At 36.8% G+C, this 24416-nt stretch overlaps 1 protein-coding gene and 1 pseudogene across 1 annotated transcript; one reads left to right on the plus strand and one right to left on the minus strand.

The window, feature by feature from the left end:
- Window positions 1-72: 72 nt before the first annotated feature.
- LOC115448607 lies at window positions 73-22067 on the minus strand (the record flags this gene model as incomplete). The annotated part of the gene is made up of 6 exons (XM_037445943.1): window positions 21969-22067; window positions 12944-13007; window positions 11842-12016; window positions 11339-11471; window positions 8470-8638; window positions 73-224 (listed from the first exon to the last, which is right to left on the minus strand). Coding segments are annotated over exons 2-6 (686 nt in total), but the record flags the coding sequence as incomplete, so codon positions are not given.
- LOC119192108 lies at window positions 1715-3415 on the plus strand (annotated as a pseudogene).
- Window positions 22068-24416: the final 2349 nt, after the last annotated feature.

The following is a 24416-nucleotide window of genomic DNA, read 5'->3' on the forward strand; positions in this document are numbered from 1 at the left end:
GGTAAAAGACATGACCCGGAGTTGAGACTCCACGGTTGACAAAGTCCGGCTAGTAGACCAATAGGATGATACTTGACATTAATAAACTTGAAACTGATGATAACCTCATCATCCTCATAGCTGTGGTCTTCTGGCTCCTCGACCTGCGGCACGTAGCGCGGCGTGTAGTCGCTGTCGTCCGAGTTGTAATCATCAGAGTCCTCGTCGCATTCGAAATAGCGACTCTGAAACAATTACTTCAATTCAAACGGACATTACTATTGACATATTATGTCAGTGTAGCTTAGATTGAATAATAATGTATTGTACGTTGTCAGGTAATGTGATCAGTGGCGTAGCTTAGTTAGGTCGGAGGGCGGCCAACCCCACGCTTGGTACGTTTAGGGGAGCAGGAAAATGCGTAAAACCTTAATTTTTTAAAATTGTATTCTTAGTATTGGAGGCTGGTGCGGAGGGAGGGATGCAAATTTTGAGTCCGTCCTGGGCAGCAGTACCTAACCCATGTTACACAACTGAATATTGGGTTTTTCTGTTGAGTAACTACTACCTATCAACACGGAGTCTGGAATTCTCCTCGTTAAGTGGCAATAAACTCAATGAAATAATATAAAAATATGATAGCAAAGCTTGCAGAATGTTGATGATAAGTATTTGATAAAACATCTGCTTACTCTAGTACAGAGCAAATTTCATTTTTTTTTTTGTTTTCGCGGAGAAAGTGCCTTATTACTACCGCCCAGCCTACGTGGGGGGCGACTGAGCGGTTATGCTGGGGTAACCGTGCCTTACGGCCCGGCGTTGAGCCGCCCGGGTTTGATGGTGACCTTCAGGCGACCGCCGGGCCGAGTCCCTAACCCCCTAACAGCCCCTGCTGCCCGCCGACGACCCCTTCGTGGCACCTATTAGTCGCCTCTTACGACAGGCAGGGGATACCGTGGTGGAATTCTCCAAACGCCCCCATTCCACAGGGCGGACAGAGCAAATTACCTACCCTAATAAAATTTATAAATTTAAATATAAAGAAGTATGTACTTAATAAGCTAAAAATGCCACTAGCACATACTACATATATTGTATTTAGGTTCTCAGTGTTTGTTACAAAAATAAAATTTAAAGGCTAAGTTAAAAAAAAAGGAAAATAATAACATTATAATACTTAACAAAAAAATGATAATTAGAACCTGATTATAGAGACACGTGTCCGGCCAAAGGCCAAAGTAGGTATATAACAAGGATAAGTAGGTAACAAGAGCAAAATAGAGGCTGATCTCATTTCTGCATTAATTATCTCTAGTCTCTAGAATTACTGTTAAACATTACTGCAATATTCAACATCCATTAATGCTTTTGTGCGAACATTGAATCATGATGTGCACTTTATGAAGGTAATGAATATTCTGCGAGTTAGCTACCGCTAAAACGATTATCTTGATGTTGGCATTCTTGCGCAAGACGTTCCTATTCAAATTAATTGAAGTAATATAAGTTTGAACTTGTATTTATTTATATTTAGTTTACTTAGAAAATTTGCCTATGTATTCAATTAAAACTCTTTTTTTTATTCCGCTATTTATTAAAAAAATTAATTCGCGTGATAACGGTGTTACTAAAACTAAATTATATTGAATTATTAGTATTTTTTGGTGTACCACAGATTATTCTGACTTAGAACGTATAATGAAACGTCGATGGCAGTACTACCACCACAACAAAATCTTACGGAATGTCATGCACTGTGCTGTCACTTGTCAAAATAATGATGATACATTATTGTTGATTACGAAAACGAATTAATTTTAAACACAACAAAGGCCATACGACGCGGAAACAACACGTAGACTCTATAAACATGCGTTATTGACATACACGTGCAAAACAAACCGCGTATACGACCGCCTGAACAAACATCTCAGACGTAAAATGTTCAGTGCACATCGAGCGTGAAAAACATATCAATAGTTTTGTGGCGCGGAGATCCTGTTAGCGCGAACAATGGCCGCGGCGCTGGCGAACGACTCGCCTAAATATCGCAACAGTTTGATATGCTGCAGCCCAAGGACGTCGGATGGCACGGCAGGGAGTCCATCGTCGTCGTCCACGTCCGGCTGCGTTTCTGCAGACGAGAGCCTCGACTCCACCTACATCCCAAAGTCAATAGCAAACAAGAAACTCAAAATTCACAGTTCCGCGTCACGCGAAGACATAGAAAAAGCTGTGATTCAGTGCAAAGAACTAATTTTAAACAGTACTCAATGTTCTGATGAAAGAAAATGGCTGGTCAGATATTTAGTTGAGTTAAGATTAAGGCTAGAGGATTTAAAGGAGAACGATGGTCAGGCGAGGCTCCGGGTCGCCATCAAAGGTCACCATTTCGAACAACAAATGAATCCAAGCAACAGAAAACAGTATTGCGATCACTGCAGTGGTGTGATTTGGAGTATAGTGCAAAACTCGTATGTGTGTAGTGACTGTGGATATCTGTGCCACTACAAATGTGTAGACCAGATTTGCAGGATATGTGCACATGTTGTTATGACAGAAAAAGGGAGTTTGAAATGAATATATGCCCTGAAAAAGGCCTGGCCGCTCAGGACTACAAGTGTGTTGAATGTCAAACAGCACTAACATTCAAAGACTCATGGAATGAGCCTCGTTTGTGTGACTATACTGGTCTTTACTTTTGTGGGACGTGTCACTGGAATGATCCATCTCCAATCCCAGCAAGAGTTGTCCATAACTGGGACTGGGACAAGAGGTATGTGTCACGGATTGCATACCAAATGTTGACACTATCATGGTCAAGACCGTACATTGATGTTGAGAGAATAAACCCTAGATTATTCAGCTTCATAGCTGAGCTGGAGTGGGTACACAAAATGAGGAAGGACTTGGAGTGGATGAGACGGTACTTATGTGCGTGTGCAGAGGGCTCTACTTTACTTTCACCACTATTTGTACAGCTGGGTGATGTAAACAAGAAGTACAGTATGGCACACTTGCAAGCCATTAATGATGGCTCCCTCGAGACACAGTTGACTGAACTGACAGAAGTATGTCGAGCGCACATAACAAACTGTCAGTTGTGTTCAGGCAAAGGTTATTTGTGTGAAGTATGTGGAAATAATGAGGTTTTATACCCATTTGACAGTGGCGCAGTGATGTGCGAGAAATGTAATTCTCTGTACCATAGAGGATGCTGGCTACGTAAAAGCCAAATTTGTATGAAGTGTGCACGCTTGGACGAGCGCAAGAGTCAGACTTCTGAAGTAAGCCACACTGTCTCCGAATTAGAATATGATATTGACAAGTTTGTTGACTAGCTTTTTCCATTATATTGCAAAAAGTTGCCCATTTCTGATCTATTGTTTATAACTGCATTATTTTCCTTGATTTATACCTTTTCATATCATCATGATTGGTGTTTTATTTGACAATTTATTTTAAATAACCTGGCATAATTTCTGTATATGCCAATTTAGTTTTAATTAATGTTTTGACCTGAAATTACATTATTAATATCAGCCAAAAAAAAACATTGTTACGCCATCAACAATTTGTTTTTCTTTATTATTTAATCAGGCAGCTATGTAATAATATAATAGCCAATATTTACCACAATGCCAACTAAAATTTCGATATGTATTGATGCTCACACACATTGGGTCATAAATCAAAATGTATTATTTCATAGTGAACCTGTTTTAAAGAATATTTTTTTTTGTAAATATTTTAAAAAAAGTTTAAGTACATTTATATCAATAATTAAAAAGAATCTTTGGCAATAAATAGTAAAATAGATACATTAAAATATAACTAATTAAATTAAAAAAATTAAATTACTAACCAATTGGATAATTTGCAAAAATATATAATATTTATTTATGAACAGTGGATCACTTATTTAATTTAAAATATACAATGATCACAGCTCCATTGTATGGTCTTTGTCATGAAACATAAATATGTAATCACTTGATCCCTGGTAAGAGTAATACTCTAAATCTAAATTTCATTTCATTTCTTCAGTCTCATTTAGGCTAATATAAAATAATTAAATATTTCATTTAGTAAACTAGCCTCAAATTAATACTAATTTTGAAACTTAAGCTCTACCTATCAAACTAATCTGAATTTAATATATTTTTTCATAGAAAAGGGGCTTTTAAATACAATTGTTATTTTTTTTTTTGCAAATACACTATATAATAACTGTGAATATTAACATTACTTATAAGTGATCTTTATAGCAAAAAATCGTGACGTGACGTGTTTCTTCTCAACCCTGTCGCCTAAAAAGCATTTTTGATTTTATATAATAAAATTTATTGGCTGGCTTGATGGACCAAAATAAGCTTTGAATTGTGGTTGTAATTTTCTTGAGTTTCTGTCGTATAATTTAAAATTCTTTAATACACTCTTTCATGTTTATAAAATTGATATGAGGGAAAGAAACTAAACAATATATTAAAGTATCCCCAACGAAAAGATTTTTAGTTTGTAGTTATTTTTTAATTTCTCATGTCAATCAAAAGTTAGTCTGCTGCTTAACTGTTGTAATATCTTTACTTGGTACAATGAACAAAGGATACTTTAGCCAATATAAAGAGATTTTTTACATAAAATAAATGTACATTTTTTAACACAAAATGGGAGCAAGTAAGTTAGAAACATGAAATCTGTGTATATTGGTATTGCCTACGATCTCTTTCTGCAATTGCATAATACATGAGAGGACAAAAATAATATTATATTGCATGGGTTGTTCAAGAAATAATTATTTATTCTGATGATATCTTCTGTAATGACCTTTGTTGTCTGTACATCCTCTGATCTTAAATATGCTTTCATTGGGTTTTTAAATTACAAAGGATTTGAATCCAATGTGATATAATAAAGTATATTATGTGTTAGTCATCTCTATTAAAATCCCACAAAGGAAAGTACATATATTGCCATTAAAGACATATTGTATATTATAAAATTAAGATTATAGATTATTATAAGCATAAAAATATTAACATATAAATATTTGTGCACCTCGTATTATATTTAATCTTTATTAAGGCCAAAGTTTCGATCATCAGTAGTTCTATCGGATGAATAACTGCAGATATAATATTTTTCTATACAAGAGCCGAAATGTGTAGTTGTTCGTCCGTTAAACGTTATCTAAAGATTGAAATATTAGCTATAAGCTTTATTTGTGAATAAATCAAGGCGCATACTACATTTTCTGGTTAGCATCATTGTATCCGACGTCTAACCGCCATAAATACTTATCTATACAAAATAAAATTTTAATTTATTATAATTTTAATAGACCGACATAATTCAATCGAAGGACGCAACATCGCTGACCGACATTATAATAATAATAATAAAATAATAATATCAGCCCTGTATTAAATACTTGCCCACTGCTGAACATGGGCCTCCTCTACTATTGAGAGGGATTAGGCCTTAGTCCACCACGCTGGCCTAGTGCGGATTGGTAGACTTCACACACCTTCGAAATTCCTATAGAGAACTTCTCAGATGTGCAGGTTTCCTTGCGATGTTTTCCTTCACCGTTAAAGCGAACGATAAATTCACAAAAGAATCCACACATGATTTTAGAAAAGTCAGAGGTGTGTGCCCTTGGGATTTGAACCTGCGGACATTCGTCTTGGCAGTCCGTTCCACACCCAACTAGGCTATCGCCGCTTAAATTATATTTTACCGACATTATATTTGGATTACATTGTACGTCAGGTGTAGAAATCACTAGATGAATCGGTAGTGTGCGCTCGGACTTAATCGTATAGGTTTATTGTAAATCAAAATTGTTCGACTAACATCGATTGTTAAATGTTATTTAAATCGATTTTGTGATTCGGTGCTCATTGTTTTATTTGGCAATAAAAGTAAGCTTTAATATTGTAATGTTTGTTTTAATAACTGACGCCGACGACTTTAAGTTAGTCACGAGTGATGTCACTGTTATTGTTTCCGGTAATTCATAACGGCATGCATTGTGTGCCATGGAATTATACCACAGGAACGATAGTGTATGATTTGTCTAGAATGTGTCACGTTTACAGAGGGGGTTAAGAGATTAAGGGCCCGTTCCACAAGTTTTGAATAAATGCTACTGGTAACATACATTTATAAACCGACCAAATACAAAAGTCTCACTCTAATCTATGCTCCCAAATATCTATACTATTATATAAAGCTGAAGAGTTTGTTTGTTTGTTTGAACGCGCTAATCTCAGGAACTACCGGCTCAAACTGAAAAATCTTTTTGTGTTGGATAGCCCTTTCTTCGTGGAGTGCTATAGACTATATATCATCACGCTATAACCAATAGGAGCGGAGCAGTAATGGCTAATCTCAGGAACTACCGGTTCGAATTGAAAAATTCTTTTGTGTTGGATAGACCTCTGTTCGTGGGGTTCTATAGGCTATATATCATCACGCTATAACCAATAGGAGCGGAGCAATAATGGCTTATCTCCAGGAACTACCGGTTCGAACTGAAAAATATTTTTGTGCTTAATAGCTCTTTATTTGTGGAGTGCTATAGGCTACATATGATCACGCTATGACTAATAGGAGCGGAACAGTAATGGCTAATCTAAAATTTTGAGCTGAAAAATATTGTTGTGTTGGATAGCCCTTTGTTTGTGGAGTGCTATAGACTTTATATCATCACGCTTTGACCAATAGGAGCGGAGCAGTAATGGCTAATCTCAGGAACTATCGGTTCGAACTGAAAAAATATTTTTGCGTTGGAATGCCCTTTGTTCCTGAAGTGCTATAGGCTATATATCATCACGCTATGACCAACATGAGCGGAGTAGTAATGAAACATGTTGCAAAAAAGGAGAAAATTTATCACTTTTGAGAGCTTCCGTTGCGTGCGCTACGTAAACGGTTAAAGTTATGCAACAATGATGTATGACGGGATTGTTCCTCTTAAAAGTTCTACAAAAATATATTATAAAACAAAGTCCCCGCTGCATATGTCTGCCTGAACGTGTTAAACTCAAAAACTACCCAACGTATTTAGATGAAATTTGGTATGGAGACAGTTTGAGACCCTGGGAAGAACATAGGCTCCCGGAAAATATATAGCGTGATTTTTATAACGGAAAACTGTAGCTCGAAAAACTTTATATCGCGGGCGGAGCCGCGAGCAAAAGCTAGTATGGTAATAAAATAACAAGGTACTATCTATTTGAGTTGTTTAATACGTTAACTGTCAAATAGAATTTACTTCACACATGTCAAGCTTGCCCTAATTATTAGGCTATGGACATTTATATATCCTCAAAATAGGGTTACGCAAGTCTCAAAAGTGTAGACAGTGTAGCGGGTGCCTAGCTCACAGATGGTATATATCCATTCTGTAATAATATATATACTAATATATATATACTGCCTCGGTGGCGTAGTTGTATTGCATGTCCGGTACAATAGCGCTCTGAGGTCCTGGGTTCGAATCCCGGGTCGGGCAAAGTGATATTTGGGTTTTTCTGCTCAGTATCAGCCCGGAGTCTGGAATTTGTGCCCGATATGGCGATAGGCTCGCCCCCTATCACATCATGGGACGGAACATACTTGGCGAAAAGTGGGTGCCCTAGTTGCGCCTCTGCATACCCCTTCGGGGATAAATGCGTGATGTTATGTATGTATGTAATAATATACTAGACATCAAATAAACAGCATCACGCCTTTTCCCCTTTTCAGGAGTAGGCAGGGATGTAACACGCTTAAATCTGACCAGCTATATAACGTCTCATGTAATAGGAAACGAGCCTGTTACCATACTAAGCATAATTCCAGACTCCAGGCTTGTACTGAACAGATAACCCTACATACTGCCAGACCCGAGATTCGGACCCGAGACCTCAACGCGGTAGGTAACCGTACCGCGCAAAAACAGCCACTGAACCAATCAATTAACTAGATCTCCGAACTCTGCCAAGTATGCCGTTATATCACACACTAATACTATTTAATACAGTAATTATATTACCAGTGCCGTTACCAACCTTTTATGCGACCGGTGCGAGGTTTTTTTTTATGATTATTTTGAATAACGAGACATGCTTGCCATTCGCCTGATGGTAAGCGATACGACCGCCCATGAACAGTAGAAACACCATCCAATACTTTGAATTACAATGTATTGTTTGGTATTCCACTGCGCTCGCCATGTTAGTCTTATTATATCCAGTAATAATCTGGCTACAATGTCCTTCAAACTGGAACACAACAGTGACTATACACTGCTGCTTGGCGGCATAAATACATTCCGGTGGTACCTACCCAGGCGGACTCTCACATATGAGAGACCTACCACCAGTATAGTACGTAGCTTCTATAGCTGTGCCCATACAATCCAAAACTTGGTCCTGGTGTGGTTACTTTTGCGTCCCTCCAGGGTCTGGGCACAGGTGGTGCAGCACTGTTAATAAAACGTACCTGACACTCCAGACACCTGCAGGACTCCCTGTAGGTGCAGGTCATGAGCGCGCTCTCGATGTGCTGCAGGTACTGTCCGTCGGTGTCCAGGCGCCGCTTGCGCCGCCCCAGCGACTGCAAGAACGTCACCAGCGGGATCCGACGGCGGGACTTGGGCTTCGGCGTTGTACTGATGGATAAAAAATTTTATTTAGTAGAATTGCTTTAACCGACTCCAAAAAAGTAGGAGGTTATCAATTCGACGTGTTTTTTTTTATATTTGTTACCACAGAACTGGGTCCAAAAAATATTTATTTATTCGAAAGAATATATCTCCAGATTGGTCCTAGATTTTTTTTCAAAATCGCCTTCAGTAACTTGTTTATAAAACTCATATAACTAGAATAATGATGTTGTCCCGCTATCGTCTAAGTAAACAATTATATTGCAAACTAGCTTCCGCCCGCAGCTTCGCCCGCGTGGATTTCGGACTTCAAAAATGGAGGAAGTGCTCAATTTGTCGGGATGTTTTTTAATGTATGGTCTGATGATGGGATCCTGGTGAAATCGAAGGAACTTTTAACCATTAAGGTTGCACACGCGACGGAAGCTTAAAAAATGGAGTAACTTCTCCCGTTTTCCCAACATTTCCCTTCACTGCTCTGCTCCTATTAATTGTAGCGTGATGAAAAGTATACTATAACCAGCTCAGGAGTATGAAAAATAATTGTACCAAGTTTCGTTAAAATCCGTCGAGTAGTTTTTGTTTCTATAACGGTTATAGAGATGGACAGACAAACAGACAAAATTTTACTAATTGCATTTTGGCATCAGTATCGATCCCTAATCACCCCCTGATAGTTATTTTGGAAATATATTTCATGTACAGAATTGACCTCTCTACAGATTTATTATAATAAGTATAGATTTTGCTTTCTTGTAATGTTTTTAGTTATGATTTTAGTTGGGTTTGGTTAAGTCTACTTCTTACATCCTTATATAATGCATTACACGATTTCCCTTTTTAGGGATAGGCAGAGGTGTAACACCTCAGCGCGATAGTCATACCGCATGCTCAACAAAGAACACCTCACGCCTCAGGATGTCGAGCGCAGTGGAATACCAAACAATACTTTGTAATTCAAGGTGTTAGATGGTGTTTCTACTGTTTATGGGCGGTCGTATCGCTTACTACCAGGCGAACGGCAAGTTCATCTTGTTATTCAATTAAATATAAAATACAGAAAAAATGTTTTAATTAGTCACCGACTCCAAAATTGGTAACCAGTATATACCTGTTATATTCAATTATTTTTAGATACATGCCTTCTGGTAGATGCAAGACGGATTACATATTGAGAGCATTAGGCATATAATATGTTATCGAGAACTTCCCAAAGACCTGTACTCCGGAAGCACTAACATCAGTTGGGTCAATAGGCATATGTGTAATAGGTCTTTTTTTATTATAACCATATATAATAATAACCATCTTATCACACCAATATTGATAAAAATTCAATTAATAACATAGATCATTCGATATGTCCAAAATAACGCACATGTAGGCACCGGACTTTCCAGTAGGCATCGTAGGGTTAACTCTTACAGATAATAGAGAGTATAAAACACGAGTAACAGAAGATATCTTCACACAAAGCAAGCTCCTCGAGTGCTATAAACATCTCCCTCGTGAACACTCGCTACCTACCCATGCACAATACCAGTAAGTTGGGTCTACTGCTCGTTATCGTCGCACTGCTGCCGAGCAACCAGGCCGAACCCCTCTACCGCATGAAGCGTTCATCTTGTGGTTCGTGTGGACCAGAAGTCGACAATAATAACGTCACTGGAGACATAGAATACCAGCATAAACGATCTATACCGGCAATTGAACTGCTAAATGTAGCGAAAGTAGCTGAAAATGGACGCATGAAGCGTTCATCTTGTGGTTCGTGTGGACCAGAAGTCGATAATAATAACGTCACTGGAGACATAGAATACCAGCATAAACGATCTATACCGGCAATTGAACTGCTAAATGTAGCGGAAGCAGCTGAAAATGGACGCATGAAGCGTTCATCTTGTGGTTCGTGTGGACCGGAAGTCGATGATAATAACGTCACTGGAGATATAGAATACCAGCATAAACGATCTATATCGGCGATTGAACTGCTAAATGTAGCGGAAGCAGCTGAAAATGGACGCATGAAGCGTGCATCTTGTCGCTCATGTGATGACGATGAACCTGAAATCGATGGCACTAGCAACGTTCCGGATATAGAATTGAATTATAAACGATCTATATCGGCGATTGAACTGCTGAATGTAGCGGAAGCAGCTGAAAATGGTCGCATGAAACGTGCAACCTATGATTTATGTAATAACGATGGACCTGGAGTCGAATGCACTATCATCGCTGAAGATATAAAATACGATTATAAACGATCTATACCCGAAATAGAACTTCGGAATATCGTGGAAAAGTATAACAGGGACGAATGACAACGGGGCCTACATCGCGCATTTCTACGGTCCAGAAGATATAAGCATCAGTAAGAGTGATTACAATGTCATCTCTCTTTTGTTGAACTGGTTGTCAGCGTGCAGCGACGTCGTCGAGTTCCACGCCAAAACATGGCGGCTACAATATGGAATCAACTCTGCTACTACTATCAAACTAACAGCTGATGCTTACATATTTTTAATTGACCCAGTTTAAAATAAAATAATTAATGGTATTAAAGATTAATTTGTAACAGCTTTGCCGGTATGATTTTGGCTGACGGTGGGACTACTACAATTCCAAAATACATAATAAGCCAACTAATTGGAATGAACTACACAATCATTCCTAGAAACTATTTGAACAAACAATAAAAGTAATTACTTGTCTCCAAGAGAGTTGAGCGCAGCGGGTTTCATATCGTTGTCCTTCTCGCACAATGCTGTCTCGCTCACACGCCGTTTAGGCCTCTTCTTCGTATTGGTGCTTGAATCCGATTTCTCTTTCTCATCACTCACTAATAGAAAAAAAATCAACATAATCTTTAACGGAAATAACGGTAGAAACTTAGTATATAATCAGAAAAGAAAAATAGAAGAGTTCCTTTGGATAGGTACTAACGTTTTATTTATAAATGCAAGCAATGTTGCTGTGTTCCATGAAGGACATTAGCTTATGCGTCTAGTTAGTAGTTACTTTGCATTATAAAACATAACATCCAATATTGGATCATTTGCACTGCAGGTACAGTACAATGCAGGACCTATAATTTGAAAAGTGCAGAAGTATTGATCTACTGTTTAATATGTCCAAATTCTAGGTGGAAATCTTGTTCTTAAAATCATTGACTTGTATAATAAAAATGCTACATTGTCGCAACACGTTACCTGAAACTTCCTTCTCATAGCTCCAGTTACCCCTGTCAGTGACATAGGAGCCAGTGCCGTCGGCCTCGGGCTGTCCTTTTGGCCACACCTCCTGCACTGACGGGTTCTGGTATATCGTCTCCGTGGACGCGTTGCCGTTCTCCAGGTCGAATCTGGTCTCCGGCTGTTGCAACACCTGCTTAGAAATGTAATAATTTTGCATCGTAATTTGTAAGTACGTAGTGGCCTTAACGTAAAGCTCTGGACAGCAGATGTTGGGAGGCCATTTTATCTATTTGCAAAAGGACGGTGACGTATTTTATTTGAGTTCCTTAGAACCAAGGCTCCCTGTGCAGTAGCAGCGTTCGGGAATCCCTAACAGTGAGATCAATGATTTTAACATAACAGAATGCTGACCGCCCTTCTCCACGGATTAGTCAGTATTGACAATCCTGTTTTCCTCGTGAAAATAATTGTAACTTGTGGCAAGACGAGAGGAACAAATACCTTCATTTAAATACAAAGATCGGACTTGGGAATCATATCCGAGCAAAAACATTTAATTTATAGTAGGTTGCCACAACTTACACGCTTATATTGTCTTATATTTTCTGTGTTAAATAGTTGTTTTATCTCGAAGCAGGTCAAACTCCACCTCTAGAAAAATCTACACTTAGTCAAAAATAAGTATACTTATATAAAAACCTCTTCAACTTCCTCAACGACTTTGTTGTGTATATTAAAGTAACATCAGCTATTTTTGGGTGACGCTTTATTTATTTACAATCGAAAATAGCCAGAGACGAAGTGGCGTTGTACAGCGAGCAAATCTTAACGCTTGCCAAAATATTAGCTATAAGGTAGTCTTTATCAAACAGAATCTTTAGTTATTTTTAGGCATCCAACTTTGATGTGCTGTACATGGCTCTCTTCAGCTTAAATGACATTATTATGCTACAGCCCAGTGTACGGTATAAGATTGAACATACAAATAAAAGAATGAAGGTAACGAGTCCTATATGGAAATTAACATGATGGTGCTACAGTTTATGGTTAGTCGTGGCTGTTACTAACAGACAGCCAGTTGCTTGATTCGTCATTCAGTTAATTAAAAAAGACTTGCCTGATAGTGTGCTCGGGTGCCCAGGAAAAATACTGCGCCTGTACCTCCCGCCGCCATCTTGGATCTGTAAAAATATGATTTTAGCTTTATAATATAAGAAAGGTACCTACTATTGTATTCCGATTCCTGGATAAAAGCTTTTGTTCGAGAGAATACTCTTCAGCTTTATGAAATCCGAATCATTTATTTGCGAAAAAGTTTGTAGTCTACAATACAGATCTTAAATATCGTGTTACGCGCCGCTATCCTAGCCGATGACATCGGGCGTTTCCGGAAGTATTCGGCTGCGCGGGCAGGCTGGCAGAAGAGAAGATATGTCACGCGGCGACTATTCGATTATTATTCTCTCTGGCTGGACGTTGTCAAAAGAATGTCTAAAATTGTATTCTGTAATTATTTTGCTAATATAATGTTTACTGTAAAAAGAGCGTTTTACATTCAGAAGTGGGATTATACAAATGATAATTTGAAGTTACATTGAATTCGAATGTGAAGAGAACTATCGGAATAAATCTGTGATGAATCATTGAATGCCAAAATTAAAATTACCAGATTCTCAGATTTTTAGTTACCATGGCAACGTCTACGTCTGTTGAAGTAAATATGTTGGGAATGCATATGGAATTGATGTCTGCACATTAGTACGATTAACGACATTCATAACAAAAACTTCGTTATGCCTGCTGCTTGGCTCACTGGAGAGGGTGTTTTCTTAGAAACTAAATCATTGGAGACAGGAATGACTGGAGTCATGTGAAGTCAAATTAGTGGCGCAACACTTCAGGCTGACAATGCGAACGTGCGTAACTGTTTATTTTATTTAATCTGATCTGTCTGTGGCCGTGAGCCTTTTGATAATATTCTATCTGCAGCCGTGACCATTTTGATCATATTCTGTCTGTAGCAATGACCATTCTGGTCATATTCTGTCTGTAACCATGAGCATTCTGATCATATTCTGTCTGTAGTCATGAGCATTCTGATCATATTCTGTCTGTGGCCATGAGCCTTCTGATCATATTCTGTCTGTAGCCATGAGCATTCTGATTAGTGTTACTAGGTCTTATTTGTTTGAAATCGGGCAACAGGTAAAACAAATCGGGATCCAGGTTGAAGGTCGAAACACAAAAAAAAAAAATACTGAAAGTCATGCTAATGTTGGTTTTCATTGCAATTTCTGTTTTAACATCGAATCATAGATCACGGTACAGTCGCGTCTCTAAACAACAGAACAAAATAAAACTATACCTACAGGGCTAGTGATGTGATGTGTTGTTTATTTTTTTGATAATAATGTCTTTTGATAAATTTATTGATTTTCGGGACAGTTAATGTCCCAATCAGTCGCAAATCGGGACGCGTCTCCAGAACTCTGATAACCGGGATATTCCGCGCACATCGAGACACCTGGTAACACTATGTCAGAACATACTCTGTCTGATTTGACTGCTTTATTTTACTGATCTGCTTCATTAATTCTGTTTTACTTAATTTCTTTTCTGTTTTTCTAGTTCTGTTTCTGGTTTAGTGTTTATATTTAATTATAAACTATATATAATATCTGTGAATTCATTAATCTTACATGGAAAGCTTACAGTCTGACATAAAGAGATTAAGCTACAATATACGGCAGGAGTACAATATTATGTGATTTGTGGTATACGAGGTTCCAAAATCCAGTTAACTGTGTTGATGTATAAATGCAATTTAGGAAAACAGAGTAAAGAAAATAAGACAGAGCAAACGTTGTTGTTTAGAAATGTAATATAATAATATAATATAACATACATATCTTCTGTTCCAGATACCCTCACTGATCTGGTTTGGAGCATGATAAAAAACTATTCTGTCTGTACTTGGACTCTGGATAAATTGAAAAGCACTGGCTTATTAATTGAAATGTTTGGTATTCTTACATAGCACTTACGCAATGGCTCTGAACAATTGATGCTCTCTAAGTATACTAATAAGGTACAATATGTGAGCAATATTTCTGCGAATGAATAAGCGTACAATATGGTGACTCTGAAATGGTATACTGGATTGTGTTGCAGTACTAGCTGTAACACTAAGCTTGGTTGGTTAACCTTCGCTCAATTTTTTTGATAAACAGTGGGAATGGTAATCTGAGATTTCAAAAACATTTGTATTTGTCTTTGAGTATTCTTGCAATTTTGAAGTGTACCATGGTGGTGGTGGTTTATTGTTGGTAATAACATTATGAACAAAAAAAAAAAGTAAAATATCAGATAAAACCTTACGACTGACATCTATTATACTGCTTATGATAAGTTATTTTCTGTTAACCTGTTGAGTTGTAGAAATATTTTAACCGTGGTTTTATCGAGCAGACATGCACAAGGAATTCATGTCATGATGATACTTCAGAGATGGATGTCTTCTGATTTTAGTGGGTCATTAGAAGCTGATGTTTTAATCAAATAGTTAAAAAAAGTATGTTTAGAGTTCAGTTATTGTCATTTTGTATATATGTAATTATATGGCGAGAAATTACAGGTAGTGTTATAATAATTATAAAAAAAAAATTAAACATATTCGGTAGAAGTAGCGACGGATGTGTGCTTCAGTATCGATACTATTTACGGAGCCCAATTTACGGAATGTAAAATTGATATTACCGAAAATTATGTACAAATCCTGGTTCCGATGAGTTGCCAACATTGTGTAATGCATATGAAAATTGCTGTAGTTGTTTTTATTCCCTGTTGGCCATGTTTTCTCTGTGCTGGTTGTTTATATAAGCGGAACATACACGTGTAGCTAACGCTGTACTTGAGTAGTGTAATTGTAAATCACATGTCTCCACATCGGCTTCGATCGCCAGTGACAGTTTTTTATAAACACTGGGGTAACGGTTAAGTCTGCTGGTTCTCTTAGTTGAATCTGGTCCAGTGTCTTGGTTATGCCTGCGATATAGAACCACTTTAGCGAGGACTTTATAGATATTTGACATCAAGTTGTAGACCTATAGTTATTTATTCAAACTGTTAAGATTTATAGTCTTCTTAGTGTTTCTTATATTTTAAATAATATCCCATTTAGGAAGTGTCTTGACACGCGTGGTTTGAACTGGACTATTCGACTCATAGTTACGTTTTTTGTTATAACAAACGAAAGTTTTGAAGATCCCGAGATCTCTGTCGTATTTTTAGTTGTTTCGTCCGATTTCATCTTGAATGTTGCTATGCTCTCTGGAGTCCGTCATTCATCGAACATATTCAGAGATTGGTATGAGAGCCCAGAAGCAGTTTCTGTATCATTTTTCACACGTGAATAACCACTGCCACAGTTTACAAAGCTACGAATCTAGACTTGCTCAATTTAAAATCAGTTTTCTTGAATAAAGACGCGAGATGGCAGATATCATTTTTTTATTTTACAAAAATGGGTTAACGTTGACATTGATAACTCTGTTTTGTTAATGAAACTTAATTTTGCTGATTCTCGTTCTGGCAACCGTCTCCATAACAGAGTGACTTTCAACTTGCCAACACGGCGAATCAATTATAGTCATCACTTGCCTTTGTGGCGAATGTATCAGTCCACAATAATATGCTTCAAGAAATTTGTATTTTAGCAGTAAAGTACCTCAGATTAAGAAACTTGGAATAATAAATTCTGTCCCTAATTTGTGACTTCAACTAATTCGTTATTACTAATCTCAAACACAATGTAACTTGTTTCCTAATTTACTTTTATTGCATGTAGAGTTCACTTCTCGAAAGTCGTGCACCCAGTTCTGTTGCTAATGTATCCGTTCTTAATTTGGAGTCTGTACATCTTATGTTATCGATTAGGTTAGAAGAGCTAGTAATAAAAAAATGTTCTTTTCAATCTTCTTGTGTAGTCGTATAATAGTAATTGTTGTCCACTGACTTGAAATTAATTTATTCTTAAGACCTCAGTCAATAACTATGTGAGTGTAGGTGTTAATAATGTCCCTGTTCTCGATGAGAAGTTCATTGCTGATGTTCTCTGCACCTGGAGTTTTATTTGACTACTTTTATATTTCAGAGATTGTCTCCGGTACCGGTTCTTTAATGGTCGGATCTGTTGTTTCTGTAGTATTTCTGCATGTGTATAATTCTTGGATGCATTAAGTAGCTTTGATAGAGACTCTCGTATTGTGGTTTCTATTATGCCGTTTTTATCCTTTATGCTGGGGATCTAATCTCTTTTCGCTGTCTGTATTTTCCCGTCTCTTTCTCATAATGCCTCTGGTCGTTTGAATGCATTTTTTCTGTGTTTATAATCTGGAAGCATGGCAATCTTCCGCATGTTAGTTTTAAATATTTTATTAATTTCAGTTAGACTTTTCTAACGCTTCTTGCCTTTATGCTGTGTTACTCGTAAACCATTTGATTAATTGATTTGATTGAGTTGGTATATGTTGCGTATGCTTATTTATATGTATGAATCGTGTGCTGATAAGTCCTTATTGTGTGTTTTATTATCTTGTGTGTTAACTTCCTTTGCGACTTCTATGGAGTTCTTTAGTTGTGCTTCTCATTCCTTTCATTTGCTGCCGTCTTTACCAATTGGAGGTTTTGCTTTGAAAGGTTTAATTGTTCTGGGTGTTATTTTAAACTTAAGTTTGGTTCTCAGCATTCTATGATTGCTACTAGTATTCAGCATTAACTGTATGTAAACTTGGATAAATAGAATGAAGGTCTTTGGTTGCTGGGAATGAAGTAAGGAAACGGGGTTTAGGTACCAACGAAAAAATAAATTATATACACACATAGCGTGAAAGTTAATTGCAAAATGGATAAGTTGTTGGATATTGTGGATACGCAAGACTTGATTGGTTTATTAAAGAGTTAATCGATCAGAAATAGTTAGTGATTTACTGGTAAAAATGTTTAAAATATAAGTATCCGATTCAGTTCTACTCTTTCTCAATTTATGTTTGTGAATACCTTTGGTATTCACTTTGCAGGATGGTCGATGTTACGCGCCGCTATCCTAGCCGATGACATCGGGCGTTTCCGGAAGTATTCGGCTGCGCGGGCAGGCTGGCAGAAGAGAAGATATGTCACGCGGCGACTATTCGATTATTATTCTCTCTGGCTGGACGTTGTCAAAAGAATGTCTAAAATTGTATTCTGTAATTATTTTGCTAATATAATGTTTACTGTAAAAAGAGCGTTTTACAATCGGTTTAGGATCAATTTATTTACGTGCATTTTTTTCTATATGCGTAATAATAAATGAAAAACAATGCAGTAGTTTAAAATATGTAATACTTAAGGCGATACCTCAAGGTTCATTTTCATACATTTTGTTTCACCTTTAATCTGGGTAACTAAACAAGTATTGGCAAGTAAAGAATTTAAATTCACGTCTAGTTAGTGATTAGTTCTCGCAGTTGAAAGAAAAACGTAAAAATAATTAATAATCATGGATATTTCGGCCTTTAAAATTTCGTCATATTAAATGTTACCCAGATTAAAGGTGAAACAAAATGTATGAAAATGGACCTTGAGGTATCGCCTTAAAATAATTGTTAAGATGAAGTTTAGAATTAGGCTGTCTATGTAATTAAGCATACATTTTACATTATACATTTTATAATACGTCTTTTAACAAAGAGGAAAGGTGAATTAAATGACTGCACTTCAATTTGTTTTGTCGAAAATCGCGATACTTGAACAAAAATCTCATTAGTACCAGGGCAGCGTGCTGGAGTTTCAAAGGTATGATTCAGCATTTGATATTAATATGAAAACAGATATGTAGGTATTCTTATTCGAAATCAAGTTTCCTGGATTACAAACTAGGTATTTAGCCTTGCCTTTTACATCATTAAACACAATTACTTCGACGGACCCTGCATCTGAACCTCTGCCAACCTCTTCAAAGATACAGCCGTAAACTTATGTAGATACTTTATACATAAGTATGAATATTAATAAACACATATTTGAACAATCTACCACCTGTCTGAGATGAAAACTTTCTCGTTTCAGAATTATATTTAAATAGCTGTTCAAATATTGTAGATAAGTCTATAAATGCAATGAATATAAATGTACAATAATGTTGCTACGGGCAAATTAAAGACATTTAGACTTGAGGCTTACATATTTATTGAAACATTTCGAGTATCCGAACATGGCACAGCAACAAATTCTGTCGTATTTATTTAGAAGCAAAGGGGAACGATCCAGTACTGAGCCATTATAACAGTACACATAACAATTTGTACTTTTCTTTTGTCATCTTATATGTACTATATATAATATGGTCCAGTCACCTATAAGACTGGACTATATCAATAATCCAGACCCGAAAGCATAAGAAGAGACGAACTGGTATGAATGCCTCATTTTTTATGAGGTTGATTAGTAGTGAAAAAAATACTTTCTCGAATGAGTATCAATCGCTTTTCGCTGATGGTCCTAATCAATGAAGGCCATCCACCCGTATTAGTATCTTAGATCTTAATATTATTAAAGTAATAGAACCCAAGCAGCCATAGGCTAGTTGGGTGTGGAACGGACTGCCAAGACGAATGTCCACAGGCTCAAATCCCAAGGGCACACACCTCGTGATTTTTCTAAAATCATGTGTGAAATCTTTTTATCGTTCGCTTTAACGGTGAAGGAAAACATCGTGAGGAAACCTGCACATCTGAAGTATGGTGTGTGAAGTCTACCAATCCGCACTAGGCCAGCGTGGTGGACTAAGACCTAATCCCTCTCAGTAGTAGAGGAGGCCCTCAGCATTGGGCAAATATATAATACAAGGCTGATATTATTATTTATTTATTATTAATAGAACCCAAGGCATTCAACAAGTGGTTGTTCTTACATGAGTATTTACCAGTTGTAACATATAGATTATACAGATTTTTACCTCAGCGAACCACGTCACGCCAGTCTGAGCGGTAATGTTTTAGCGTAAGCTGTCAAGCTAACAAATGTGAAGTTAAATAGGAGATTTTTTGAGTATTGGCAAAATCTCACCATCGATAATATAAAATCAACAGCAAATGTCACTTAATATTCTTTTCTTTTTTTTCTTCTTTTTTATACTTTCAAGATCACGGGATATGTATCGAATATGAAGCTTCAATCCGTATCATTTTACTGAGGATAAAATTAGGTAATTCTGGAGGTAGGTCCTAAAAACCACTTGGTACACGAAACGATGTCGCTCACCGGTCCGATGCGCTCCAAAACGTGACGATCATCGCCGCATAACATTTTTTCCCACTACTGCCCAAGTATAGCAGTTGTAGATACATAAGACCTAGTTATGGGTGATGTAAAACCCAACTAATTGGCAGATCGACTCGCTTACTGAGGGTTTCTAACGCAAAGCCTTTATTTTTTTTTTAACTATAATAGTATTCTACGACCCTTAAGAAATGGATGAAGGATTAAAAGTGCTTCGACTTATGAAAATCACTCTCACAATTCGCAAAAACGCAGCAAAGTTATCAAGACCGTTTTCTTTGGAGCATTGAGGAACAAGTCGGTCCATTCATGCTGTGAGGTAGCGGTCGCGCTGTAGATAAATGTCTACAGCGCGACTATAAATCTAGAAATCCGTCAGTTATGTAAAAGAGGTCATTAGGGTGACGCATTGCTGCCGCTGTTGTGGGGGCATTCGCCTTAACATGTCGTTTTCGTGTAATCAAATTTCATGTAGTACAATAATTTTTCAGTCACTTTTTTGTCAATATACAAAGTATAATAACCTAGTGACCTAACACACAGATAGTGCATACACCTATGCCATTCTTTAATTTTTATAAATAGCGACCCGCCCTGACTTTGTATGGGTAGCAGAACAAACATACTGCTACATTTTTTCTGTCGTATAAAACATTAAGTAAGTACATTAACCTGTTGGATCACTCCGTCCATTGGACCGTATGAAAATTCGTCCGATACTTTTTTGAATTTATTACATTCAGACGCGCCAGGAGACTTTGTTTTATATCTACTGATTTCAGGTTCGATAGGAAGTAATTCATATACTATGGTTTCCACGATACAGTAGATTCATTTGCGCGTCTTGCTTTCCGACACGATAGGTTTTGCGAATTTTAATGTTTTATCATAAAGTCTAGCGATTTCTTATTTTGTAACTGAGTTATGAAAGATGTAACATCGTTCGTAAAAAGCTAAAACAAAACAAAACAAACCTTGGTGGAAGGTCCCCATATGTAGAGTTTGCCTGGGTAGGTACCACCGCAATGTCTATTTCTGGCGCCAAGCAGCCGTGCAATCACTATTGCGTTCCGGTTTGAAGAATATTGTAGCCAGACGACTGGACACGATAAGACTTAACATATCATGTCTTAGGACGGCGAGCGCAGTAGAATACCAAACAATACTTTTGTAATTCAAGATGTTGGATGGTGTTATTTTGCTGGTTATGGGCAGTCGTATTGAATACCATCAGGCGAACGGCAATCTCGTCTCGTCATTCAAAACAATAAATAAAAGACCATCTGTAAATTTGACCACATCCACATCATAATAACGTACTCATACCTTCACGGTTTGTAAGAATAAGACAACGATAAGAACATAGTTTAATTCACATTTATAAAAAGGAAAACACCTTTTTTCCAAGCATTTTATCAGCTCATGTTGTAATGCAACATACGTAACAATAATTACCAAATAAACGTGTCCTTCACTAATAATATACCGTTATTTTATAGTATACCTACATAAATATGTTTCGTTGTAGTCATATTATTATAATATTTATAAACTTACCAATCGTTTCGTTATTAATTATATTTCACTTTAAAAAAAAAAACATAGCAATATGCTCATGTTTTCAACCTCCAAATTCTTGATTATATTTCTTAATATAATAATGAGCTTTTCATTGATTTTTTCTTTTTTTCTTTTGCGACGTAATGCTTTTCATAAATAATAAATGCATAAATCATCACAGAAGCTATGAACGAATATGCAGTACCACAACTTCACATAACTTAAAAACTATTGAAGGCATTAATAACATTTATTTTACTTACTTCACTTAGGAACTATTAGCCAGAAATCTTTATTTTAAGTTAAATTGTTATTAATTTTTTCCACTGTTGATGCGTCGATTTTTTGACATGATACTGTTGACGTATTTTGGACTTGCGCAGTGGTAAAGTTAGCAGAGGGTGGTTAGAACCTGCAGCGATACTCGACCCCTGTCTATAAAGTCCATAATATTTTTACTACTGGCAACAATTTTAATACAAAGGGCCCACAAACAAAGGAGCAGATGGGCCAACTGATTTAGATTCACTTAGCGATAAAATATGACAATAATATAGATTACACAGACTTATTAGGTATGGATTATATGATAAAATTGATCAAGGAAAATTAATACTAAGAGATCCATTATAAGCTGATCATGTTCTAATGTCGTATCAACGAATAGCCAAATCTCACAATGTTAATACATTTTTGATTTTGTAATCTAGTGGCTTCCTAATAAACTTTTTTGTAACCCAAGCTAAAACCCGCGACCTCTCGTTCTTTTACTTAGTACCATTTACTCAATCAAGGTTTCTGTAGTGTTGTTTACCCATGCTGCCCTCTGTGTTAGGTTTAATTTAACCGCTAAGGTTAAATGTTCGGATATACATTTCTTACGGGAGAGAAAATGTACAGCCATTAATTTAAATAATGATCAGTAGTTACTAAGATCTTACGATGAAGAATATTAATATTAAAAACCGAAACATAACTAATATTAAAGTGAATAGTAAAATTATTATGCAATTTGTGATTACTTTGAATCAAATCTTTAAATTTTTTTGGTCCTTCGAACGTATTTTCCAAAGCCATTAAAAATTTGTGTCAGAAAAATGGAAAAGGAATATTATCTAAAATAAAAATAAGAGAGAATAAAAAGAAAAATAAAACAAAAAGGAGTCAATGTGTGCCACATCGGTGCTGTATGCAGTCATCAAGTTCAAGCATTCGTCATTCTACAGCGTCACGGGTATTCCGAATACAGTCTAGCAATTTCTTCTAGTCGACAGAATGGCAAATGTTGAAGATTGGTTTTATGCGACATGAGTTAAGGTCTAAATTTGGGTGCGCGGTGCAGTTAAGTGTGAGCGGCTGCACGGGCCACTGTACCGTGTGACGTCCTGGCTTACTAGCACGGCGTTTTGCTTAAGTACTAACTGTTGCGCAAATTGTGATACCGCGATTCAGGCATATAGGTTAGTGTCGGCGACAGAGACTTCTAGGTATGACACTGAATTTTGACGTATCTACAACTAACTATTTAGATTATCTCAGAATATTACAATACTGCGAAGAGATTATCTGAATTTTAGTTTTGGTGTCAGTTGCCAGTCCTTAATTCCCTGTACGTTTTTGGCTCTTTAAAGATTTTTTCACATTAGAGTGAAAGAAAAAAAAAGGATGCGGTTCAGATAAAAATTAAAATCTACCTTTATAATAATATGAATGATATACTTAAAAAATGAAAGATAGATACAGATTTCCCTTATCTGCTGTGAGTAACTTCAGCCATAATTAATGAAATAACATTACATTTGATAGGAAATAAAATTCTTTTGTAGCTTTGAGCACATCGCCATGACAATAAACCAACAACTTATTTCATCTCGAGACGTAAATAAGTTCGAACAACCTGCCAACTCCTTCGAAATAAGACGTGATCTTACTACTTCTAAAATATTGCAAGTCTCTGCGTGTAACTACTCTGTCGATCAGACAGCCTCGGTAGAGGGGTGGAATCAGGTTTCCTGTACACAGTACAGACAACTGTTAAGGGGCAGGTGGACCGGACACGTAGCGCTTTTTACTCCAGAGAATTCATTGTTGTAATTCTCAAGTGTAGATCTTAATATGCAAGGTTTGTACTGAGAATGATAAACGCATTGCCATTGTAATTTGAAAATTACGTGTTGTGGATATTTATTATGCAGGTATGGTTATCATCACGCAGACGACCTGATCGGATCATTTAAAATAATAAAACAAATAACGTTACCTTACCAAAATTACTAGTCATCTATCCCACAATGAGAATGACTGTCTAGTGGTAGTTCTATTATAGTATGACGTGCGACCCATGGCGGAAATTGGTTTGCATCTGTTGCGCTTTTGCCTACCCTTTCTGGGATAAAAGACGTGTGTATGTGTGTGTTTATACGAGAATATAATAAAGTGAAAAAGTTATCTCGGAATGCTAGAGGGACAACATTAATTCCGCGATATTTACGCGAATGGATGTGTCTAAAATCTATACTAATAGATAAACAAGAATTCTTCTGTACAACAATTGAAATGTAAACTGACTGCGTATTTTAAAATTATGGTATAGTTTATACTGGGCTGTCCAGGTTTTGATTGCCAGGCCTGACGATGTTCTATGAATTTGTCAAATATTATCTCGGATTTGGCTCTCACAAATAGAGATGACTGTAGGCCAGTAGCAGTTC

Source organism: Manduca sexta, unplaced genomic scaffold, assembly GCF_014839805.1.
Source record: "Manduca sexta isolate Smith_Timp_Sample1 unplaced genomic scaffold, JHU_Msex_v1.0 HiC_scaffold_2364, whole genome shotgun sequence".
In the NCBI taxonomy this organism is placed as follows: Eukaryota; Metazoa; Arthropoda; class Insecta; order Lepidoptera; family Sphingidae; genus Manduca; species Manduca sexta.